The sequence below is a fragment of the Lactuca serriola genome, chromosome 1, assembly GCF_051521515.1.
Source record: "Lactuca serriola cultivar US96UC23 chromosome 1, Lser_US96UC23_V15, whole genome shotgun sequence".
In the NCBI taxonomy this organism is placed as follows: Eukaryota; Viridiplantae; Streptophyta; class Magnoliopsida; order Asterales; family Asteraceae; genus Lactuca; species Lactuca serriola.
In genome coordinates, this window is record NC_136408.1 from 22,601,783 (window position 1) to 22,625,766 (window position 23,984).

Consider the following 23,984-nt stretch of genomic DNA (forward strand, 5'->3'; position numbering starts at 1 on the left):
CTACAAAGCACAAAGCAAGCAACATTCGGACACAAGAAACTACTCAAGTAAATCTATTCTCATAATGAGAAATTGTGCTAGCATATAATGTTAAGCTCATACTATCAGGCATAACCTAAACATATTATCCTACTACTGTCTACTCAATACTAGGATGCAATTCTCATAAAGCTAAAACACATATAATAGGCACATAAGGCATCCTCCTATATCCTTAGTCCTATTCTAGCATGTTGTTCTACTGAAACTGAAACTGACAATCATAACATAAACTTGTACGGGTAATTTGGGAGTACTTACTTGAGCTCGGTTGATCGCATGCACCACACCCTTTTCTCATTTTCAAAACTCTTTTCTTTAAGTCTTTTCCTCAAAAATTCTTTTGAAAACAGTTTTCTTTTGAAAATCTTTTACCGTGTCCTTATTTGAGTTCAAATACACTCGAAAGCATATCCGAATCCCTTAAACCAAGGCTCTGATACCAACTTGTAACGACCCAAAATACGACCCAAAAATTTTGTTTAATCATTACTAAAATCATTATATCAATACCATATAGTAAAAACCCATACGTCAATATCTCAAAACCATAACAAAGTATCACGAGAAAACTGTATCAAGACTGTATCAAATCATATCTATGAAAAGCTAAATCAACTCCCAGGACAAAAACTGAAGCTGTGGTGTGTGCGATGCCATCATCCCGAGCTCTTCCCTTTACTTGCGGAAGTACCTGAAACCAAAATTGAAACTGTAAGCACGAAGCTTAGTAAGCTCCCCCAAACTACCACATACCATACAATAACATTATAAACACATATTGGGCCTTGCCACTGCATCAGACCGAAGTTCGACAAACTGCATCGGGCCGAAGCCCGGACTAACTGGGGCCTTGCCCCCTGCATCGGACCGAAGTCCGGGAACTGCATCGGGCTGAAGCCCGGACTAACTGGGTCCTTGCCCCTGCATCGGACCGAAGTCCGGGAACTGCATCGGGCTGAAGCCCGGACTAACTGGGGCCTTTCCCCCTGCATCGGACCGAAGTCCGGCTAACTGCATCGGGCCGAAGCCCGAACTAACTGGGGCCTTGTCCCTGCATCGGACCAAAGTCCGGGAACTGCATCGGGCCTAAGCCCGGAATAATTGGGGCCTTGCCCTCTGCATCGGACCGAAGTCTGGCTAACTGCATCGGGTCGAAGCCCGGACTAATTGGGGCCTTGCCCCTGCATCGGACCGAAGTCCGGGAACTGCATCGGGCCGAAGCCCGGAATAACTGGGGCCTTGCCCCCTGTATCGGACCGAAGTTCGGCTAACTGCATCGGGCCGAAGCCTGGACTAACTGAACATAACATAGCATATATATATCAACTAGCATGATCACATATATTGCATATTGTATCGAACCGAAGTTCGGAACACATAACACGAAGACATCAAGCACACTGAACTACTGCATCGGACTGAGGTCCGGAAACTACTGCTAACTAGACGGGTCGGCATTGTGGTCGTAGACCCGTTCTTACTGGAAGGAAGCTCGCCTCGAAGAACTAACTACTGAAAGCCTGAGTAAGAAATCCTTGACTGTTCTTCCGACTGGTCCGTGGCTATCATGACCAATTAAAACACTAAATCATAATAAGGATCCTTCCATGGGTAAAATAACTATTTTACCCCCTGCTATGGTGTGGGTCATAACCAAGGCCCAAACCCTTTAATTCTTCTAAGCCCACTAAAGGCCCACTAATGGCCCAATTCTCTAAATTGGGCCTAACTCCTCATAGGGGCCCTACTTAAGCCCAAAAATGTCCCTGGCCCATAATCTAACTGGCTTCTAATGGCCCACTATGGCTCACAGACCCAAAATCCACAACACAGCCTACACCGAGGCCCAATGTGCACAAAGCCCAACTCTGCTGAGTACGATGGGCGTACTCCATTGGACGCTAAGCGTACCGGCCTGCTAGTGAGTACGCGGGGCGTACTTTCACTTACGCTCGACGTAACCATCCTGTTAAGACACTTTTCCATTAAGTGCTTAATACCCCACTCCAGAGGCTACTAACTCATATCCAGGTCCTTACTGATGTATCAGTCCATAAAGTCACTAACTTGGTGACTTGCAATCCACCAAATATACTCAAACTAAAAAAGGTGACCATAAGTTTCTAAAACCAAGGCTAGATCTCATGCATGAGCTCATTGGGACCATAAAACTCGAGACTTTACTGCTTATGGGGAACTTTTAGCTCTAAGGGTGGCAATCCCAAGCTTGAAGGCGAAGTTACATCTTAAAGGTCCAACCTTTGGACCTAAAAAGGTCCCAAAAGTTCCTTAGATCTAGATATAAGCTTCTAAGAGGAAAGTTATAAACTTTATACCTTCAGGAGCTTGCAATTGAGCTAAAGAACTTGGATCCAAAGGCTCTTCCTTGATCAATGAGACCTCAAGATGGTCACTCCACTCCAAAACCACCAAAATGCACACAAAATGGCCTTACAATCTCCAAGAACACTCTAGAGAGTTTAGGGTTTCGTGGTGGCTGAGTGAGAATGAGAGGGAGGCTGAAAACCAGGGTATCATGTTCTTTATATAGTGACTTACCCTAAAAATGAGGGTTTTGAGACTCTGAGCGTACGTTGGGCGTACGCCTACCCGGACCTGCGGTCACTTGCTCTTCTACGCTGGGCATACACCAGCCTTACATTGGGCGTACCCAGCTAAACACGCGTGCACTACATACATGCAAAGGGGCTGCCTTGCCAACTTTTCCATTTAGGGCTATTATTGTCAACATATTCAAAGTGTTGTAACTTCTTTATTCTTGATCCGTTTCCGACGAACTTTATGTCCACGGAAAGGTGACGAGGAACCCTACGTTTCTAACACCACACCCCGGCCCGAAAACTTCTCGAATAATACCTCCAAATATAATAAAGGACTAAAACGCCCCTGGCCTTGGCCTCTAAAATTCCATAAATGAATATTTTAGAACAGGGCGTTACATTCCAGCTGATTTCTGAGTACATGTCAAAGTTAATGGGAGCATAAGTGTTAAGCTAATAATCATCATGTTAGTGGGAGCATGATAATTATGATAAAGTTTGCAAGTTAGCAATGTTAATTATAGAAAACAAAAGGTTTCAATTGGGAAAAAGTTGTTTTGTTGTAATTAAGGGAGAGAAAATTATACTTCATATCAAATCTAAAAGCTTAGATTCAGGTTTAATCGTATTTAGTCAAGTATATATATGAATGTTATGTTGGAATGACTCAACATAAGAACATTCTATATATGGGTCCATTATTTGCGTTCTAAAATTCTATTATGATTACGACATCCCTTTTCATAATCTGAATTATGAGAACTTGGCAAATTGAAATGGAAATATTATAGCAAAAGACTGGTTTAGTCTTTATGTGAGACATCATGAATCGTGTCCCATATGCTTCGGATATAGGATCGATTACATGTGCTATATTCATCCTTTCTAAAATTTTCCAAATGCCTGGGGCATTAAGGAGGGAAAAGGTCTAGAATTGGACATAAGTAAAAGCATTAAACAATTGTTGAAGACAATCTAAGGTTTACCAACGATTGGTTACTCAAGGACCGTTGGAAGTATAATGTTAATTGATAGAAGGACCATATTGACATAATCTGTAAGGAGGCAACTCTTGTTCAAAAGTGATAGTCAAAATGGAATATGGAAATGTTTCAATGTTATAAATTATTCAATCTATGTAAGATTAGGAAACTTAATGCAAGAAGGATGTTTCCAAGGAGTTGATCTCCTTTGGAATGGTTTGTAATGTTTGTTGTCAAGTCTTTGTGACTCTGTGCATAATCATTACATGAGGATCAATGCATATAAGTTTAGAATCTAACAGATTTCAGTAAATGACATGAATTTAGAATTCTTGCGTTTGGAGTAAGGAATTGGGAGTGTGAAATGAGAATCATTGGAGTTATGTTCAAATGATCTATTTCACAAAGTAAATATCATAAACAAAAATCTAGAGTGGAGGAATATATTGTTGGATTAGTGTCTAAGTCCATAACTATTTTGGTATGTACTTGACCCGATGGTGCATGGTCCTTTTGGGTTGCCTTCACCAAAGCAACTTGATTGGAGAAATAAATAGAGAGAGAGGTTATTATGATTTATTAATATGTTATAAGAATAATATATTAAAGGAGAAATCATATTTGTTTAATTAATATTGGTCAATAATTAATTAAGAATTAATTTTGTGATCAAGTGTAATTAATTAAACTAGAGGGGCTGAATTGTAATTATGTGATAGTTACAAAATAAGGTAAGGATTATCTTATATATATGGTGAACGAATTTGAGGTGTAAAGCCCTTAGAATTCGACTAGGATAAGGATTTTTAGGACTTATCTTATGGTTGTTTGGTGGACAAGCAACTAGATAAGGATAAGGACTAAAACCCTAATCTTTACACCTATATAAACCCCCTAAGGCTTATGAATTCGGCCAACCCTTCCCAAGAGGTCCTAAGGACGAATTCTAACCTCCCTCCTCTCTCTTTATACCTTATCCACTTGCTTATGGTGTTTGTAAGCCATTAGAGGAGTGACACTTGTGACTCTCAGCTTTCCAAGGTCAATTCAAGGAGGAATTGGATTGTTATTGCTATATAACAATCAAGGTATGTTCTTAAACCTAATTACATGTGAATTTCGATTTCCATATGCTAGAATTAGGGTTTATAGTCTTGGATTCATTGCATGTACAATAGAGAAACCTAGATCCATGCATTAGGGTTTGTATGAGCACATAGGATGTCTTATGACCAAAACCCATCATATATGATCCCTTATCTAATGGACAAGTCATTGACAAAGGTCAGAGATCATCGGCAAGGTCAGAGTTCGACAGAAGCTTTTGAGAGCTACGATTGTCAGTCGGTTCTTGAAGTCATAATTGGAATAATAGTTTTAGACTTATCCAAGTGGGAGACTGTTGCATTAATGTCTGAGTCCATAACTATAATTGGTAAGACTTGACCCGACCCGACATGGTCCATTTGGGTTGCATGGCATCATGCATTTGGATAGACTATAATGAGATAAATAACACTTAAGGTTTGTTAATATATTATAAGTTCTAATATATTAATAAGATTATTTAATTAGTATTGATCAAGAATTAATCTAGGGTCAATTAAGTGATCAAAAGAAGACTAATTAAATATATGAGTTGATTGTGTAAATCAACCATACTTGTATAGTGGGCTAATGCTTTATGGATCGTCAAGTTGGGCTAACACCCATAAGATGCTCCATGGATGCTCCATGGTATATTTGAACCCATGGATCCAAGTAAATGGAAAGCCATGATCATTAGGGTTCACCCTAATTGTCACTAACTATATAAGCATCTTATTGGTGACAAAACCGACACTAGAGTATATATGAAAGGGCTAGCCGATTTTTATGAAGTGTTCCAATTTCTCTCAAGTCATTCCAAGTGTATTTGGTGTTGTGTGAACCATTTAAAGTGTCACACTTGGGGCACTAGGCACTCAAGATTCATGAAGACATTCTACATCAAAGAGATATGTAATTCTAACTTGATATATTCATATGAATCAATGTTATTATGCTAGTTAGGATGAATACCTTAGAAAGTTCATATTTGCATGTATAATAGAGAAAACATAGATCCAAGGTATTTAGGGTTGCATGTACACTTAGGAGTGTTAGGATGCTCAAAACCCAACAAAAATGTGATGTGGTTATAACGATTGACTAGTGGATAACACGACGACCTATTGGCGTCGAAACTGATGTGACCAATGTCACCCCTTGGCCTGCCGGCCAAACTGTAGCGAACAGTCGGGAAGCGGGATTGTCAGTCTCATATAGATCTATACACACAATACCCGCTTTCCCTCTAAGAGACTCTGGTTACAAAACGTGACACAACTGTATATTGCCATGCCATGAAGTAGTGGCTCACATTAAAGTTATATTGTTCTTGTAAAAGTATGAATGTTCCTTTCTGGTCTTGTCAATGTATGTTCCTTTATGTTCTAGTTATTGTATGTTTGAACTGACTCTTGTAAGTTTCATTGTTCTATAAATAGTAAGTAGTAATCCTTTAAACTATACATATTGTAGTTTACTAGTAATGTTGTTTGAATGACTGAGTATGTTTGTACACTTTTGCTACCCAAAGGTGTTGAAATGATGTAAGAACTTTTATATTTATACACATATACTTAATATATAGCTAAGATTCAAACGACACTCGGACAAACAACCGAGACCCTAAGTCCACAACCAAGCAAGGAACAGGAAATAAAGTGAGTTATCAGTCCTAAGCCCTTTTAACCTCATTGATATAACTATATCTATATAGACATGATTTTGACAATATATAAGTTTGAAAGATTTTGATGAAAGAGTTTAGAATATAAAAGATTTTTAACCATTTGAATGGTTATAGTTGACTTGATGTCAGTTTATAAAATGTTTTGAAATAGTTTGTTTGATAACACAGTTTGAAATATAAGAGATCCACTTGTTTTGATAGTTATAAATCACATGTGATTGATTCAATAACTATAATGTTTTCTACTTTAACCCCACCCCCATAAAATAATTTTAAATCATTCACAAGATAAGTTAGGGGAATGAACTCACATGGTAAAAGTGACGGTTGGATGAAAACGATACTTTGCTTAGGCAGCACTTCGACCGGAAAGACGCAAGTTTCTCGGGAACTTCGGGACTTCGGGCTTCCGTTAGGTCTTGGACACTTAACTGGGCCGTCGGGGTAGTATTGAGATGCTTAACGCAGAGTAAAAGTAGAAAGGGAAGTAGAGTTGAGAAACCTAAACCCAAGACCTTCGGTTTCTATTTATAGGGAGTAATTTTGGAGCTCACGTTGTGAGTTCGATCCTATCCATCTGCTGAATCGACTTCTAACAGCCCGACACTGGAGCCTATCTATCACTGGCTCACATTGTGAGTCCTCTGACAGGATGGGGATTCGTGTCCCGAACTTCGGAAATTCATATCTCTCGCATACAAGTTTCGATTTTGATGTTCTTTATATCCACGCGTAGGTGATATTATGCTCTACAGCTTTTGTTTAGACTCCGTCAGCTAATTTTGACTTTTCTTTTTAATATTATATTTTTAACAGGACGGGACTAGAAAAAGTCCGTTAAAAATTCATCACTTCTTTATCCGACATCCTTTTTCGTCTGTATTTTTACCATTGTACTACTATTTTCGAGATTTTCGATTCTCATTTAGGTTGTGTCGGCTAAAAGTCGCTCGATCTCTATTTCGAGTTTTTAGCTGTCTATTGTTATATCCGAAACTTAGAAAAATTATAACTTTCTCATACGAAGTCATATCTGGACATTCTTTTTATATACGTTTATGATTTAATGATATCTATGACTTTCATTTAGATACCTAAGGCTAAAGAGTATTATATTGAAGTTTCGCGTTTTATGTTTGACAGTGTTTTACCGGTTTTGTTCCGGATCTTCGATCGGTCATAACTTCTTCGTTATAACTCGGATTTTAATGTTCTTTATATTTCTGAAAACCTTGTTACGATATTTATCACTTTATATATCCCAATTGAGATTTTTGAACATTTCATTTTTGACGTTATTCTTATTATTTCAAAAATAGGTTACGATACTTGACTTTAGATCATTACATTGACTTAAAATATCGGGTTGTCACATATGGTATCCCATTTTATCTATTTTCATGGGTTATAATTCCATGCTATCAACGTAATTCACTAGACTTCCTAGAATAGTCAAGTGTTGTCATCTAATATGGTCGATGACCCATACATGCTTGCCAGTTGTATGATCTGGACCCACCATTTATGGTCATCCAAGAAATAGGAGGAATATGACACTCCGTTATCTGACCACATACTTTAGTACTTTACCCCATAATGAGACCTATATAATGTCTAACTTATAACCATTCCAAATTTATGCTAAAGGTAATATATATCCAATAAAGTTCCTAACTCAATGGTGCTATCGTATTTATATAGGTAGCACATAACACAAATAATACATGTAAACATAGGTAGCACATAACACAAATAATACATGTAAACATTTAATATCGCTTATAAGTACTAATACTTTTAAATTAAGATTATGTTGTTGATGGTAATTATCCACTCACCTGACAAAATGTTTGGTGATTGGTGAATCGGGCAGAACTTTGCCTCATACATTTTCCAAAAGACCTAGATGTACATACCGCTAAGTCTTAGCCTAATTTCATACTTCATGGAACTATTATCGTAAGGGTTTAGATTTCTCAATAATCTTAATGAATACTAAGAATTATATCAAATGAGGATCAACCAGGCAGGAAAGTTGGGAGGCATAACCATTTCGATGTATAGCCCTTCTAAATTCCAACAACCAAGCTAACATGACCATTCTAGACACTTATCTCGTAAGTGGATCAATTAGTATAACGACTTGGAATCACTAATAAATCTTATTTATAAGTTCATAATAATGACTATAACTATAAATATAAGTTACACTGACAATACTAGAGTGTAGCTTAACTTACAAAGGTTCTTCCTGACAAAATTTAGGATATTGCACTGACAAAGCTTCTACTCACTAGCTACTACTACTTTGAAGATCATAGGGATTCGTCGAAGACTAAAACTAAGCAAAAACGGGCTAAAAGTCAAAGAATACCGAGAGAGAAAGTTTGTAGGGGTGAGGGATTTGGACTGAAGACAAAATGCTATTTTTAGGAAGGGAAACTAGTTTGTGCGCCACACACTTGACATGGTCGACCTCTATGCACCTGACACATGTTCGAATATGGGTGGGGCCGCGTGGCTGCTTCTGGAACGCTTTGCGCGTCACACACACGTGTCGTTTTTCATATTTTCAAAATTGTGTATCTTCTTTATACGAGAATCATTTTTGACGTTATTTATATCCACACGTAGACATCAATGGTATCCACAACTTTAATTTAGATTTCGTCGACTAAATTTGAATTCTTTTTCACACATGTTTAAACTGTTAAAAGCCATATAAAATGCGTAACTTCCTCATCCGAAGTACGTTTTCGGCTGTCTTTATATTGCTGGTCTTCTATTAACGAGATCTTCTATTCTCGTTTAGATTGTGTTGACTAAAAATTGACCGATTTAAAATTTGATTTATGTGCGTACACTGCTGCGCTGAATCTTAGAAAAATCATAACTTCCTCTAATGAAGTCAGATTTATACATTCTCTATATGCATGCTCTCGGTTTAACGACTACTACGATTTTAGTTTAGACTGCTTAAGCTAAAAACAATTTATCAGAATTTCACTTTTTACGATACGAAAAGTTGTGTCGGTTTAATCGCGAAACTTTGAATAAGCATAATTTATTCGTTCTAAGTTGGATTCGAACGTTCCTTATATATCCATAATCCTTATTACATATACTACAACTAGGGTAAGATTATTTATTCTAAATAATCTTCTATTTTTGACACTTACTTTAATTTTATTTACTATATTATTAAATGCTTATACAATTGCATAAAATATCGTACAAAGCACATAAGCACATAAATATATGAATAGTTATTTCTTATTTATTTATATAAATGTTACAACAGTTGACCAAAATAAGTACAAACAGTACACACGACATGGTCAAGGAGGGCCCACGTTGTGGCAATGTCCTGTATGTTAACTGTTTGTCTTGATATTTCCATGAAGTGGCCAAGGAGGGCCCACTACATGGAGGTTGTTGAAGTTGACTTTAACCGTAGAATTTTTGACTTTATTGACTTTTGGTTAAATTGTTGGGTCTAGAATGTAGCCTAAGGTGTGACATTGTGTAATTCGATAGGTGGATTGTAGCACCTGTTTTTGTGACATTAAGAAGTCGCTTGTTCTTCTCATTATACTATGTAGGATGCTAGTTGTCTTTGTGACTTTTGCATTATATGATGGGTGGAGCCCATTATGATGGGCGGGCCCGAATGTTATGTGATATCTTGGGAAACTCACTAAGATTTGTGTTTACGATTTTATGGTTTAAACATTTCATGTACTTCTGGTTCCAAAGGGAAGGGTCCAACATAATCATACAACATCCCCGTGATTTTATTCTGCACTTTTATTTGGATTTACTTTGATGTTGAAATTTTTTTTAATGGCAGATGATGTTGAGAATATTTATATTGTGGTTTGTCTTGGAATAATTGGCTGTATTTTTTTGGATGGTTTGAAAGTGAAATTTTTGCCGATATTTTTTGAACGTTCAACAACATATTAATTTTGAGTTTGTCTCAAGTTAGATTGCTTTTTGTCAAGACTAAAGTCCAAAGAGTTTAAGATATTTTAAAGAAACAAAACACAAAAGACTACATTATATAAATACTCATAAATCTCATAAATCGTTATCAATCCAAACGAGAATACTATAAAGAATGCAACGAGTCACTCTATATGGTATATTTTATAAGAAATAAAACGATATTGACCTCTAGAATGGATTCTCAATATATTTTATAAGAAATAAAACGATATTGACCTCTAGAATGGATTCTCAAAGGCCATGAAGTCATATTATTCTACTTTTGTCCCGTAATCTATACAAAAATATTATGTGAGACTGGGGTTTACATGGTTGTTTAAAAAAATATTCGATAATGTTATAATATTTGAGTCAGTTTATGGTTTAATCTCAACTTTTATTTTTTAACAGAAAAATCCTGAATATTTTATATTTTGCCAAAATTGATGACACAATCCATATTTTTTTCAACAAAAAATGATAGATTACTTATCGTATAAAATTAAATAATCGAGACTTTTCTAGTTAAAAAAATAAATGTTTGGATTAAACCATAAACTGAAATATCATAACTTTATTAAAGATTTTTCTTAAAAAACCAACATGGAACCATCACTTAATTTTTAAGGATGTGAATTGGTTTGGAACCGGTTAAGGAATGAACATGAAAATGAGAACCAAAACGAATACTTGTAATTCATTCTAATTGGTTTCAGTTATAGTAAGAAATGTGTTATCTAAAAAACTATTTTTTATTAGAACCAAACACGATGATGAGTCGACCGAATTGAAACCAAACCAAATACCACTAATCGATTTTTTGGTCCAATTTAATTTTTGATTAAAAAATTCATCCCTGCATCATTTGTCGTATTTATATTAAAGAAATTGATAGATTAAAGGAGCATATAGGACCAAAGGGCTTCTAACCCAACGGTATTCGATGTTACCTTTCCTTATTGAGGTCGAGGGTTCAAATCTCACTTTCTTAATAGGTGAAATAATTTATGAATAATTTAATATATATATTTGTATTAAAAAAAAAAAAACATATAGGTAATGGCGTAACGGTGGTAAAAATGAAAGTGAGGTATAACACACGATAAAAGCGCTCGTGGTCCGCCCGTTCAAAACCCTAGTTGCCGCCAAACGTGTTGGCGCCAGATCTAAACCAAGTATATTACTATTTCCTCGTCTTCATCACCGAAGCTCTATTCCAACCACATCTGCTATCTATCTCTCACTTCTTGCCGGAAATACAACCATTCTGGTAAATCTCAAATATTCTATTTAGAAATTTCAGTTTGATGCTTATTTTAGGACTTTAATCGCTTCTGATTTATACGTCTAGTAGATCTGCCTTGATTTGTTTGGTATGTAGATTTTTTTGCTCCTGTAATTTACAATTTTTGTTAGTTTGTCGGAAGGAGGTTTAAATCCAGTTTTAGAAAAAGACGAAGGGAGCTTGTAGGCGTTCGATTAGCTCTTGCTTGTAATTTATCCCAAGTAACTTCGTGCCAAATACGCTTTACTAATTATTTTAGGGTTTCTTTTAGATTCGCTGGATTTTCATGTTATTTGACTGCATTTAGGTTTGCGCGACTTGTTCATGATCTGGTTAAGGTAGAGTCTCCGCTCTCCACCGCACTTTCTCTCTGGTCATTATGGTTTCACGAATCGATATTATTTTGGGCGTTATTGGTTATTAATATTTTTTTTGCTTAATCGAAGAGGGATACTTTTAATCATTCGTCTTAGAAGAGTGGATGGTTGAGTCTTTGGAATTAGTGGAAACCAATGGGTGTTAGACGAAAGGGGGCACAAAAGTGATATCATGTAGTCATTTCTTTGGTGCTACTGAATGATGTAATGAGTTCGTGGGCTTTGTCTTTTAAGAGCATCACAGTCATTGACATGCAACCATTACTTATAGTTATAATTAAATTTTTTTTACATGCATATATTGTTGTGGTTTGAATGTTTGGATTGAGTCTTGATTTTAGGTCCTTAATGTATAATCTTTCAAATTATGTTTAATAAGCATTGGTATCTTTTAGGTTTTTTTACTTTTTAGGTAACTTCAATGTTCAGTTTCTTCATATGGTTAAATTATTCAGTACATCTCCATATGAAATCATTCTTTAATATCAGCTTTCTTTTTTGGACAGAAAAGTTACATCATAATAGAGTGTTCAAGCAACACTCAAAGGGGTTGGTTGTCAAGTAATGAAGTTAAAGCCTTGCATCACTTCTCATTTTATCTCAGTTATCGAAGACGGCATGGTGAAAAAAGTTCACAACAGGGATTCAAATGGAACCCCAATTGTCAGATTCAAGAATCTAAAAGATATATATAAAGCTGAAGATGCTATGCTCCAGAATGGTTATGATGACACAAAATTTAATAGTATCGGTACAGGGAATGAACACACAAACCTGCCCTTTGCAGATAGAAAAACAAAAACAAGAAATGGTTATGCTTTTGAAGAGGATCAACCTGAATCTTCATCAAATGAAGATAGTTCTGATGAACTGACATTATCACAGTTTGTTAAAAAGTCTGTAAAAAAGAAAAGAAAAGCTTCTGAATCTGTTCTGACTTTAAAGTCAGATTATGATGATTCGGATCTCAGTCAACCACTGTTTAAATTTAGAGTCAAGGCTCCAAAGACTTCACCAAAGAAGATGCCTACAACAGAAAGTTTTCCAGGATCTGTTAATGTCAAAGTTGAAGAATCTTGTGAAGTGGAGTCTTTTGAATTCAGAAAGAGTTCTCACTGTAATGGGCCAGCATCATTCATTGCTTCTGAATCTGGAATCAAAGTTGAAGAATCTTTTGAATGCAGAGAGGGTACTCACAATAATATGCCAGCAACATTCATTGCTTCTGAATCTGGGGTTGTTTTTATCAATCATGAACTAAATAGCAATAAATCAGGTTCATCTACAAATGAAGGGGAAGTTTGTGAGATCAATGAAGCTTCACTTGATGCTTTAGATGACACCAAGGACATGGTGTTGGATAATGAAGAAAACATGGAAAGTTTAACTGTAAGTCCCATGGAAGAAGATTCTCCTGTTGAAGATCTGACTACAAGCACATCTGATTACTCTCAAAGTCAACCAGCGCATGAGGAAGTCAACAATATCTGTGATCTTCAAGATTCAGTGAATGCTGATGTGGACTTGAACACTTTGAATTCAGAAAACATTTGTGTTTCTGAGGAGACTCCTATTATTCAGGACCAGCCCTCTGTTATTCCTCCTAATGCTAATGCTGATTCAGAAGAAAAGTTGTTCAATCAAGACTATCAAACTGATATCATGAAAGTGGCATCAGTGATTAGAAACCCTAATTGCATAGAACCCCGAAATCCTGAAAGGCTCCCTTCAACAAGAAAGGTACTTGCTAATAGTATATTCAGTTATTCATCATCAAATTTCTTATTTTCTTCTTTGAAATATGCTTATCATGTGTGTATCTTACAGGCTATTTCTCCAACCTCTCAAGAAAAGCTATGCATGGCAATGAAATCCCCTGAGTTATTAGATGACATGGACCATTACAGTAAGTCAGTAGATACAATAGTTTTACATGCTTTCTTTTATATCCTTAATTCACAAAGCTTTTGTTTTCTTAATATTATGTTTATTCCTGTTTTAACATATGATCTCGACTTTCCAGAATGCAAAGAGAAACTGTCCTTTGAAGAACAACCTGATAAAAAGTTTTCATCAACTACTTCAAATATCAACTACAATGAACCAAATGCTCTTCCTCAACAGGAAAAAGGTGTTATCTCCACCAAAACCATGGTTAAAAAGCCAAAAAGTTACAAAAAAGGTTCACCTGAAAAAAGCCTTCCACCTAAAGGCTGTCTGGATGGGCCTCGGCTATGCCGCTCGCTTCCCCGCCTTAGCACAGGTTGCACCACCGTTCAAGGGTGTTCTGAAAATGCCATTGCTTTCTCACAGAGACAGATGCATGACATTGAATCTTTAGCATCAAAGCTGATGAGTGAATTGAACTCCATGAAGGTCATTGTAGAAGAAAAATTGCTCTTTGAAGCTTATCGTTCCCCATCCTTGAAAAATGAGGCAGATGAGGTATTAATTAAAGTTTTCAAAACATGCAGGGTACATTATGAGAGGGGCAATTATGTCTTTTCTTTTACACCTTTTTTGTTCATGTACTTGACTATTTTAATGATACTTTTTGGCAGGTGAAATCAGCTATTAAAAGTGCAACAAAAACTGAAGAATCGGCTAAAAAATGGTTGTCCATGATGACAAGGGACTGTAATCGTTTCTGTAAAATCATGGTTTGTGTTTCTTTCATCATAAACCTTTCAAAGCAGTTATTTAAAAAAAATATACATAGATGTAATAAGTAAAAATTAAAGTATGATGCTGTAATAAACAAATCAATGACTTTAATGATTCTATATTTTGTTTGCAGAAACTGAATGAGGACAATAATGATTCTGGTAGTGATGTGAAGAGCATGATTGAGGAGAAGGCTCCTCCTGTTCAAAAAGAAAAAGAAAGGAAGAAAATTAGTTTTGCAGATGAAGCTGGTGGAATGCTTTGTGATATCAAAGTCTATGAGATTGAGATTGAACAAAATTCATTGGAATTGAAGCAAAATCCTGAATAACAATAATCTTGTTGTAGCAGCATTTTTTTGTTGTTTGTTGTTTGTTGATACCCAAATGCTTGTTTATGCTCTAAATATAACCACCCATTTAACCATTACTTTATTGAAATCCATTTTGGCTTTTAAGCAATTATTTGTGACGGCTTCATTGGGATTTTAGATTCATGGCAATAACATACATGATGGTCTGTTGTGACTTGTGGATGTCTATAGTATTAATATGTGAAACTAATGATTTATAAGTTCAGAATCATATACTGAACAAACGCTAGGCTGTTATCAAAAATCAATATCCAACATACGATGAGATCATCTTCTGACTTTGCATAATCAGTATTGAAAAATTCTACCATAACACAACTTATCTCAAAACTTTCAATATAACACATAACCTACAATTAGTTATCTCTGAGAATTTCAGTGATTTTGATTTTTAATTTGGATTTCTTCAGCATAATACACAACTTATCTCAAAATTTTCAATATTGATCATTTAACCGGTTTCATCTCTTCTTTCCAAGTTGTGTTTTATTATGGTGGAAATTGTTTTGTACAAAACTTCAATTACGTGGCATTGTAGAGATATGAAGCGCTTTTACTTAAAAAGTAGAAACCATATATCAAATAAAAAAACCTTCACATTTAGCTTGTTTATATTGGAAGTTGCATGTATTTTCAGATGTCTTTGACTCTGGCAAAACATTCATATATGCATAAAGTTGATGAAATCACATTGTGAAACAAACTCGTAAAACGCAGTCATAATACTAAAAAAAAAAAAAGTTATCCATACAACAAGGCCTTGGTAGTGTTGTACCAAGCAAGCTAAAGAGCGTAAGACTAGAGAGACCCATCGATTTAAAAAATGAACTGAGAATTGGAGGGGTGCGCCAGGCCTTGGCAGTAGTGTAAGGCCAAGGCGACGCATGAAGAACCCCAGCAGCAAGCTACTGTAACGGGCCTTCCCCCATAAAAAATAAGATTAATATCGAGTAGGCCGATGGCCTACATATCAGATATTAAACTGATAAGAACAGATACTACACTTGATCTTAGCCAAAAGGCCGAGAAAGGTATGCCTCTTCCATACCATGGCTTTCCTTTTTATACCCATCTTTCTCTTCGCTGCTTGCTTCACTCAGTCGATGTGGGATGCAAACCTTCCCTTCCTGTTCCATTTATGTTGCATAAATAAAAATATCATTATACCGTTACTTTTTTAGTTACATATATTTGAATAAAATTCATTTTATATGTGTTTACAATTGTATGGTTTTTATTATTTTGTGATTAAATGAAGAGTTATTTGAGACAAGAAAACAAGCTGATGGAGATTATTAAATTTGAACATTTTTTTTTGTCCCGAACTATTTAAAAAATCTTGTTACTACCTAACTTATTGTCTTCAACCCTCACCTTCATAACTATCTGCAACCTCTTTTATATAAAATTAAGAGATAAGAGATAAATTGCGAGATGACTGTATGTTTTTGTTATAGACTGTTGGTTTTTCGAAATATAATGATAAAAAATGGAGTTGACAGGATAATAGAATGAGTGAGCCAGTAAGGTAATAAATGATCCACAATATTTAATTGTCATTTTTGATGGATTGGTTGCATTGAAGAAAATATACATTCAAACATGTTGTTTCAAATGCATAAATAAGCTATTGAAATAAATTAAATCAGTAAATTAAAAAGTAACCTATATATAATCGTACATCAAAACAATCAAACAACTAACATGATATCATTTTACTTAAGACGGACCATTTAACAAGGAAAGATTCAACCATGTACATATCAACGAGTCCTTTTACAAGGAATAAGCTGATGCTATAAGAGTATTTCCACAGAGAACCAATCAGCCATTAATAAATTATGAGGCAACTTCAATATACTGTGCATTTTAATGTTGTTAAAGAATTTAGGACGGAAACCACTTTTTTTTTGTCCAAAACTCTTATTATATAAGAATAATGCATATCATACATCTAGATATTCAAGTGGAGAGGTGAACATCAATATAGTTATATTTCATGTTTTGAAATTTTAAAGTTAGGAAGTTTTGTTCTAACATATTATTCCCATGTTATTTTTTATTTAAAAAATATGATCCAACTATATTGGGAAATGTTATTTCTACTATAACATAAAAACAAAAAAATTAAATGCCCTCGGTCATATACAAAGAAGGCTCAAGCATTCATTTTGTTTGTTTTCCTTGATTACATTATTTCTATACAAACAATATTTACTATGCAATAAGCATACAAAGCAAGCATTTTGACAAAATATTGAACAGAGAATTGGAGGGTGGCGCCAGGCCTTAGGAATATAATGGCAGTGCACCAGGGGGATGCATAAAAAACCCCAACAACAAGCTATTGTAATGACAGTGCACTTTTAACGAAAATTTATAGTGGTTTTTATGTATTTTTTCCTATTATAGCATTTTACTTTATTTTCTTTCTAAATTAGAGAATATACCCAACTATAACATTGTATTTTTTAAAAAATATAGTGACTTTTTTTGTGTTTTACCCTTTTATAGCATCCTACTATCTTTTCTTTCTATATTACGGAACCTACCCAACTACAGCAGTGTACTTTCAAAAAAAAATATAGTGGCTTTTTTATACCCTATTATAGTATCCTACTATCTTTTCTTTCTATTACAAAATCTACCCAATTATACTTTAAAAAATTTCTATTAAGACATGATGATTTGAAAAATCTATCCTACAATAGCAAATTGTTTTGTATTTGAATGACATTGTTATAGTTAGATAAAAATTTATAGAAATACAAAAGTGTAATATGTAGAAATGAAGGTAGGATGCTATAATAAACAAATCAATGAAGTAGGTTGTTATTTCTTACATCAAACTCCTTCTAAAAATGGCATAATATGACATTAATGGTATGATATGTATAACATGAATCATGATTCTACATATTATTTGCAAAAACTGAATGAGGACAACGATAATTCTGGTAGTGGAATGGAGAGCATGACTGAAGAGAAGACTCCTCATGTTCAAATAGAAAGGAAGAAAATAAGTTTTGCAGATGAAGTTGTTGGAATGATTAGTGATATCAAAGTTTACGCGATTGAGATTGAACAAAATTCATTAAAATTGAAGCAAAATTCTGAATAACACGAATCTTGTTGTAGCAACATTCATTTGTTGTTTGTTGTTGATGCCGGCATTGGTGCCTTAGACTCATTGGTATGGTAAGGAGACTCACCTCAGTCTACTGAATGCGAAAATTGCCTTCCTAACAGTCGGTAACCTCCCGTGTTGGACAAGTAATAGTAATCAATGTTAGTACCTTAGATTAATCAAAGGAAAACCTAAACCCCAAATCCTCCCATGAGGCCCAATTATCCTTCCATAGCTAATGGGTCTAAAATCCAAGTCCAACATCACTAATGGGCCTCTTGGCCCAATAAGGCCCAACCAATATATCCATGGCCCATAACAGATGAAATGACCCATAATTCACAGAATACAATCAAACCCAATAACCAAATGAGGCCCAAAAGCTCAAAGACCCAAAGCAGATTCGAGCCCAACAAAGAAGCGTACGCTCGACGTACCATCTTGGTACACACGATGTACTGGGATCTTGGGAGTACGCTCGGCGTACACTGGGTTACTCCCAACTTACCAACAGATTAAGCAGTTTTTCCATTAAGTGCTTAATATTCGATTCTTTTACGTCCAGAAGTCGGATCTAACCCTATTAAGACGACCTAATGCATAAAGTTGGCAACTTTATGCCTTTGCATGTCCCATATGCCCCCAACATCATCATTAAGACCTTTTTAAAGCTCTTAACCCATGCATGAGGTCAAAATGCCCACCAAGACTCCATTTTTATGCTGAAAAAGGACCAAGGGACCTCAGATCTGTCATTTCCATCCCTTGGAGTTGCTTATCTCACAAGAGGAGGTCCAAAACCAATCAAAGGGACAAAACTAGAAAACCTTAGCTATATCTAGTGATTTAAATGGAAAGGTACAAGCTTTATACCTCCAGAAGCTCCTCAAGGTCGACAATATGTAGGTCCTTGAAGCCAAACGACTCTCCAAGCTTCCTTGACAACTTCTTCTTCTTGGATGAACACTAAAAGGATAAAAAAGGCACTCTTGAAGCTCAAAATACACTCACGAATGATATTACGGTTTTCAGAGGTGTTTGAAGGTGAAGGAGGTTGTTAAGGGTGAGGCTCAAATGAGTTAAGGACGTTTATATAGGCCTCAAGTCCGATTTTTAGGGTTTGAACATGCTGGCACGTACGCCCAACGTACGTGCTGCTCCTCCGCGTTCCTTCTCACTAAGTACGCTAATTGTACTCTTAAGTACTCCCAACGTACTTAAGGGTCTCTTATGCCAATAACAAGATACTTCAAGAGCTATAAGGTCATACCTGCTTTTGGGTGTTGCAACTTTTTGATATCAAAGTCTATAAGATTGAGATTGAACAAAATTCATTAGATTGAAGAAAAATCATGAATAACAATAATCTTGTTGTGGCAAAACTCTTTTGTTGTTTGTTGTTGATACCCAAATGCTTGTTTATGCTCTAAATATAACCACCCATTATAACCATTATTTTATTGAAATCCTATTTGGCTTTTAAACAGTTGTTTGTGACATCTTCATTGAGATTTTAGATTCCTAGCAATGACATGATGATTTGTTGTGAGGGTGTATGCATGGAGTATAATAATAATTTATAATTTTAGAATCGTATACTGAATGCAAGATTGTAAAGATTGAAATCCTAATTAGGATAATATCATTTTTTTTACTTTGCAAGATCAAGTTCGAAAGATCCTATTACAATGCTGCTTGACATGAGTTGCAATTTAACTACAAGTCATTAAAAAAAGAAGAAGAAGATAAAAATTTGACCTTCAAAAATAAAAAATCCATGTGGTTAAGTTTCCAACATTAAGGAATAATACACATGCAATACAAGAAAAGCTCATCTCATAATTAATCTACCATAGATCGTAAAATTTTAAAATATGATTGATAAGTTTAGAACCAAAATTATATATCTAACTATATAACCTAACATGACAATTATTCATAATTAACATTTTCAAAGTAAATGAATCTAAATGTTTGAATAAATAAAAGAGTCTAAATGGAAAGAACAAAATCCAAAATATAATTTTTATTGATTATTTTTTAATATATAAATATTATTAAAGTTCATACACTATTGTGAAGATTTATATTGTTTTTTGATGGTGGAATCATATGCAAGGCTGATTCAAACATATTTCGGGTTCAGGACGAGAAGAAATAAAAAACGTCCCTCAAAGACACAAGTATAGCCAAACATTTTACAAAATATACTAATTAAAAAAAAAACTTCTTATAGGTTTTTTAGATATAAAAGTAGTTTTCTTCATCATTTTGAAAAAAATAGTATGAAGACCAAACTTGTCTTACATGCTTTTATCCATACATAAAATGGTTAAATAATTCAACATTTCATGTGACATCAGTGACATAATTATTTGATAACTTCAAATTTGAAAAAAAACTTATCTACAGATGCTACAATGATAATAATGGTTAATATGATGCTATATGCAATGAGACTCTAACTGCTGAGACTTAGAAATTTAGACGGCGTAATTGACTAATGTATTTAATCATTGTTTGATTGCTTCATAGGTCCTCAGTGTACAAATAGTCGATTTGATTTTTTCCATTTTTATTGCACCTAGCCACATACCCACATTTATGAACGATGAATTATTTTAAGTATGATATTGTTTATTCGTACCTTCAGCAATGTATCAAATTTTGACATTTGAATTTGGCTCATTCACGCTTCCTATAATTTATATTTTTTTCTTAAAACAAACTAATTATTATATATTAACCCATAAATTTTTTGGGTCCTTTGAAATGATGAATCCTTGGCGGTTGCTCCTTTTGCCTAACGTCTGCGCCGAACCTGATCATACGATCATGCGACTAGGATTGCCATTTTAATAACATTGTTCGAATGTATTAAAAAGTAAATTACAAAATTTGGTTGGTAGCTATACCCCAATTATAGGTTTTGTTCAAAAGTTCCATCTTAAACAATTTCAATCAAAAAAAGCTTGTACTTCACCATCAAATCCAAAAATACCATGTGAACGGGATGTGATTGCAAATGACCAAATTATATTCTCTTTATATATCTTTATATATCTTTATATATCTTGACACTGTAAGTTCTTTGTATTTATGCAAAATTTATAACTCAATAATTCTTACATTTTCAACTTCTCCAGTTTTTTTAATTAGAATCAGTTAAAATTGAACCAAAGTGAGTTGGGATTCAACATTTGGTTTCTTTGGTAAATATTGAATTTGTTTTACTTGGTTTTTATGAAGAATCTAAAATTCCAATGAAGATGGAGATGGAGTCTTGATCCGAGGGGAGGTGCACTTATGTATCCTTTTTTATTTTATTTTTTATTGTATTGATCGGATTTTTTATTTTAATTTTTATTGCATTGATCAATTATTCTTTTTAATATTTCATGAATATTGAACAATGAGAACAAGCAGATGGGAGATTTTTTCTTTGATGCCTGGTTGATTGTTTGCATAATTTCCTATATTTTAGAGTTATTTCTAAGAATTTCAATTTTAATGATTTTTAATTTGTGTTTCTTTGGTGTAAAAGACCAATCACATGATGTTGAAGAATAGAAGAAGGATCATAATGTTCCTCGTCAAATGGAATAAACGATTTAAGGCCAAAAAATAAACTAAGGCAAAAATAAAGATTAAAGGGAATAAAAACCAAATAAATGGGTTTTGAATTTTGTCTTTGTATAAGAAAGTGTATTTTGCGTGTGATTGTTTGTTGTCTTGAACGGGCCGGTGATTTGAGAACTAGATTGATAAGATCCTGGTTTTTTTATTGGTTCAAATTAATTAATTGGACCAATTGAATTTCTTTTACTCTTTTGATGATTGATTTTCTATTTTTGTAATAATTTATTTACTTTTAATTTTTAAAATTGACAAAAATACTTATTGTAATGACTAAATTTGGAAGTTATCTCACGAACTTATGCTTTGTAATTCTGCATATGCATATCTAGAAGGTGTTAAGTGGTGTAGCCTATATGTATCTCTATTCGAATAAAACTAAATTGTTAAATCGAACAGTATTGTCTAGATACTTGAATTTATTACTAAAATAAAAACCGAATAATCCAGACAAACTAATAACATTTATTTCTTTAATTATACTTTTTACCTTTTTATTATATCTTTAGTTATTTACTAATTTAATGGAATTGTTTTTAAATTAAAAACAGGAGCCACATCTCAAAAAATAAATAAATAAATAAATAAAAATAAAAAAACTAATGCAATATAAATTTTAATTCATAAGATTAGGGAGAGCATCCCTAATCATCCTCGCCAAGACATCACCAACACCACTCATTGGTTCTAACCAAGGAGCCCTCGTCATCCGTCCGGGCGAGAAGAGAGAGGAGATAGGAAGCGAGAAAGAGGGATGTGATTGGTGCACTCTAATTTGTTTGTTTTTTAATTTTCAAAATCAGACATATTTAAATGTTATCACCACCACTTCCCAATAATTACAAGGTGAACACTCTTTTGGCAAAAGCTTAGATGACTAGCAAAAAGCTGATGTTACAGTATGTCGAACGCAACACCATTGTTTCTACCCTAAGTCGTTTACTTGAATTTCTTTTATTTGAGATTCCGTTTCGAATGAGTAGTTAGTGGATTTACACCAGACAAATCAAGCTTTTTGATACGAAAGATGTATGTATTTTGAAATTTGTCGACTCTTGATAAAACACATTTATATATGCACAATACCAACCGAAATCACATTGTGAAGCATATTCATAAAAAAATCGTACAATCATGTAATATATTTGCATTTCGTGATAGAAAGAAATAAAGTTACACATGAGCATGAGCAGAGGATCTGTATGCGTCTTCCATGTCAAAATAAGATTATAAAAATCCCTTTTCGAATCCAGTTGTTGCTGTATACTACTTTTTAATTCGATCAAACAATTGTAAAAACGTTATTACTCTTGCCACCATCCTCACTCATCAACTATATGCTTTTTCTTGTTTAATAAGTATCAGGTTTCTAGGAATATTTAATTACCAAGTTAATTTTTGTGATAAAGTTGTTACTATGAAATTGATTATTAATTATTGTTGACCCACTTATTACATATACATCGTAAATGAAATTTTAAATCAACAATTCTAAAACTATTTAACAGCAAGCAACAGAAACACTGAACTAGGAATTGGAGGGGTGCGCCAGGCCTTGGCAGTAGTGTAAGGCCAAGGCGACGCATGAAGAACCCCAGCAGCAAGCTACTGTAACGGGCCTTCCCCCATAAAAAATAAGATTAATATCGAGTAGGCCGATGGCCTACATATCAGATATTAAACTGATAAGAACAGATACTACACTTGATCTTAGCCAAAAGGCCGAGAAAGGTATGCCTCTTCCATTCCATGGCTTTCCTTTTTATACCCATCTTTCTCCTCCGATGCTTTCTTCACTCAGCCAATGTGGGATGCAAATCTTCCCTTCCTGCTCCATTTATGCTGTATAAATAAAAATATCATAATACCGTTACTTTTTTAGTTACATATATTTAAATAAAATTCATTTTATATGTGTTTACAATTGTATGGTTTTTATTATTTTGTGATTAAATGAAGAGTTATTTGAGACAAGAAAACAATTTGATGGAGATTATTAAATTTGAACATTTTTTTTTGTCCCGAACTATTTAAAAAATCTTGTTACTACCTTAACTTATTGTCTTCAACCCTCACCTTCATAACTATCTGCAGCCTCTTTTATATAAAATTAAGAGATAAGAGATAAATTGCGAGATGACTGTATGTTTTTGTTATAGACTGTTGGTTTTTC

At 34.4% G+C, this 23,984-nt stretch overlaps 1 protein-coding gene and 2 non-coding genes across 4 annotated transcripts; 1 reads left to right on the forward strand and 2 right to left on the reverse strand.

Annotated features, from left to right (window-relative positions):
• Positions 1 to 11,438: 11,438 nt before the first annotated feature.
• On the forward strand, positions 11,439 to 15,115 carry LOC145070937 (uncharacterized). 2 transcript variants are annotated; one of them, XM_079017915.1, is made up of 6 exons: positions 11,439 to 11,619; positions 12,518 to 13,751; positions 13,839 to 13,917; positions 14,035 to 14,456; positions 14,573 to 14,671; positions 14,809 to 15,115. In XM_079017915.1, exons 2-6 carry the CDS (start codon positions 12,576 to 12,578, stop codon positions 15,004 to 15,006), a joined length of 1,974 nt encoding a protein of 657 aa, XP_078874041.1. In that variant the 5' UTR covers positions 11,439 to 11,619; positions 12,518 to 12,575; the 3' UTR covers positions 15,007 to 15,115. The 2 variants fall into 2 exon arrangements, with proteins under 2 accessions (XP_078874041.1, XP_078874101.1); XM_079017975.1 differs by having other exon boundaries at positions 12,523 to 13,751.
• Positions 15,116 to 15,886: 771 nt separating this feature from the next.
• LOC145080608 (U2 spliceosomal RNA) lies at positions 15,887 to 16,083 on the reverse strand. Its single transcript, XR_013695207.1, has one exon. It is a non-coding gene; the product is annotated as a U2 spliceosomal RNA (small nuclear RNA).
• Positions 16,084 to 23,349: 7,266 nt separating this feature from the next.
• Positions 23,350 to 23,546, reverse strand: LOC145080609 (U2 spliceosomal RNA). Its single transcript, XR_013695208.1, has one exon. It is a non-coding gene; the product is annotated as a U2 spliceosomal RNA (small nuclear RNA).
• Positions 23,547 to 23,984: the final 438 nt, after the last annotated feature.

What these genes read in the sequence shown, in the direction of transcription:
- LOC145070937 (XM_079017915.1), top strand. Translation starts at nt 12,576, where the DNA reads ATGAAGTTAAAGCCTTGCATCACTTCTCATTTTATCTCAGTTATCGAA. An exon ending in AGATGACATGGACCATTACA is followed by an intron (nt 13,918 to 14,034) that starts GTAAGTCAGTAG and finishes TCGACTTTCCAG; the next exon opens with AATGCAAAGAGAAACTGTCC. An exon ending in TGAAAAATGAGGCAGATGAG is followed by an intron (nt 14,457 to 14,572) that starts GTATTAATTAAA and finishes ACTTTTTGGCAG; the next exon opens with GTGAAATCAGCTATTAAAAG.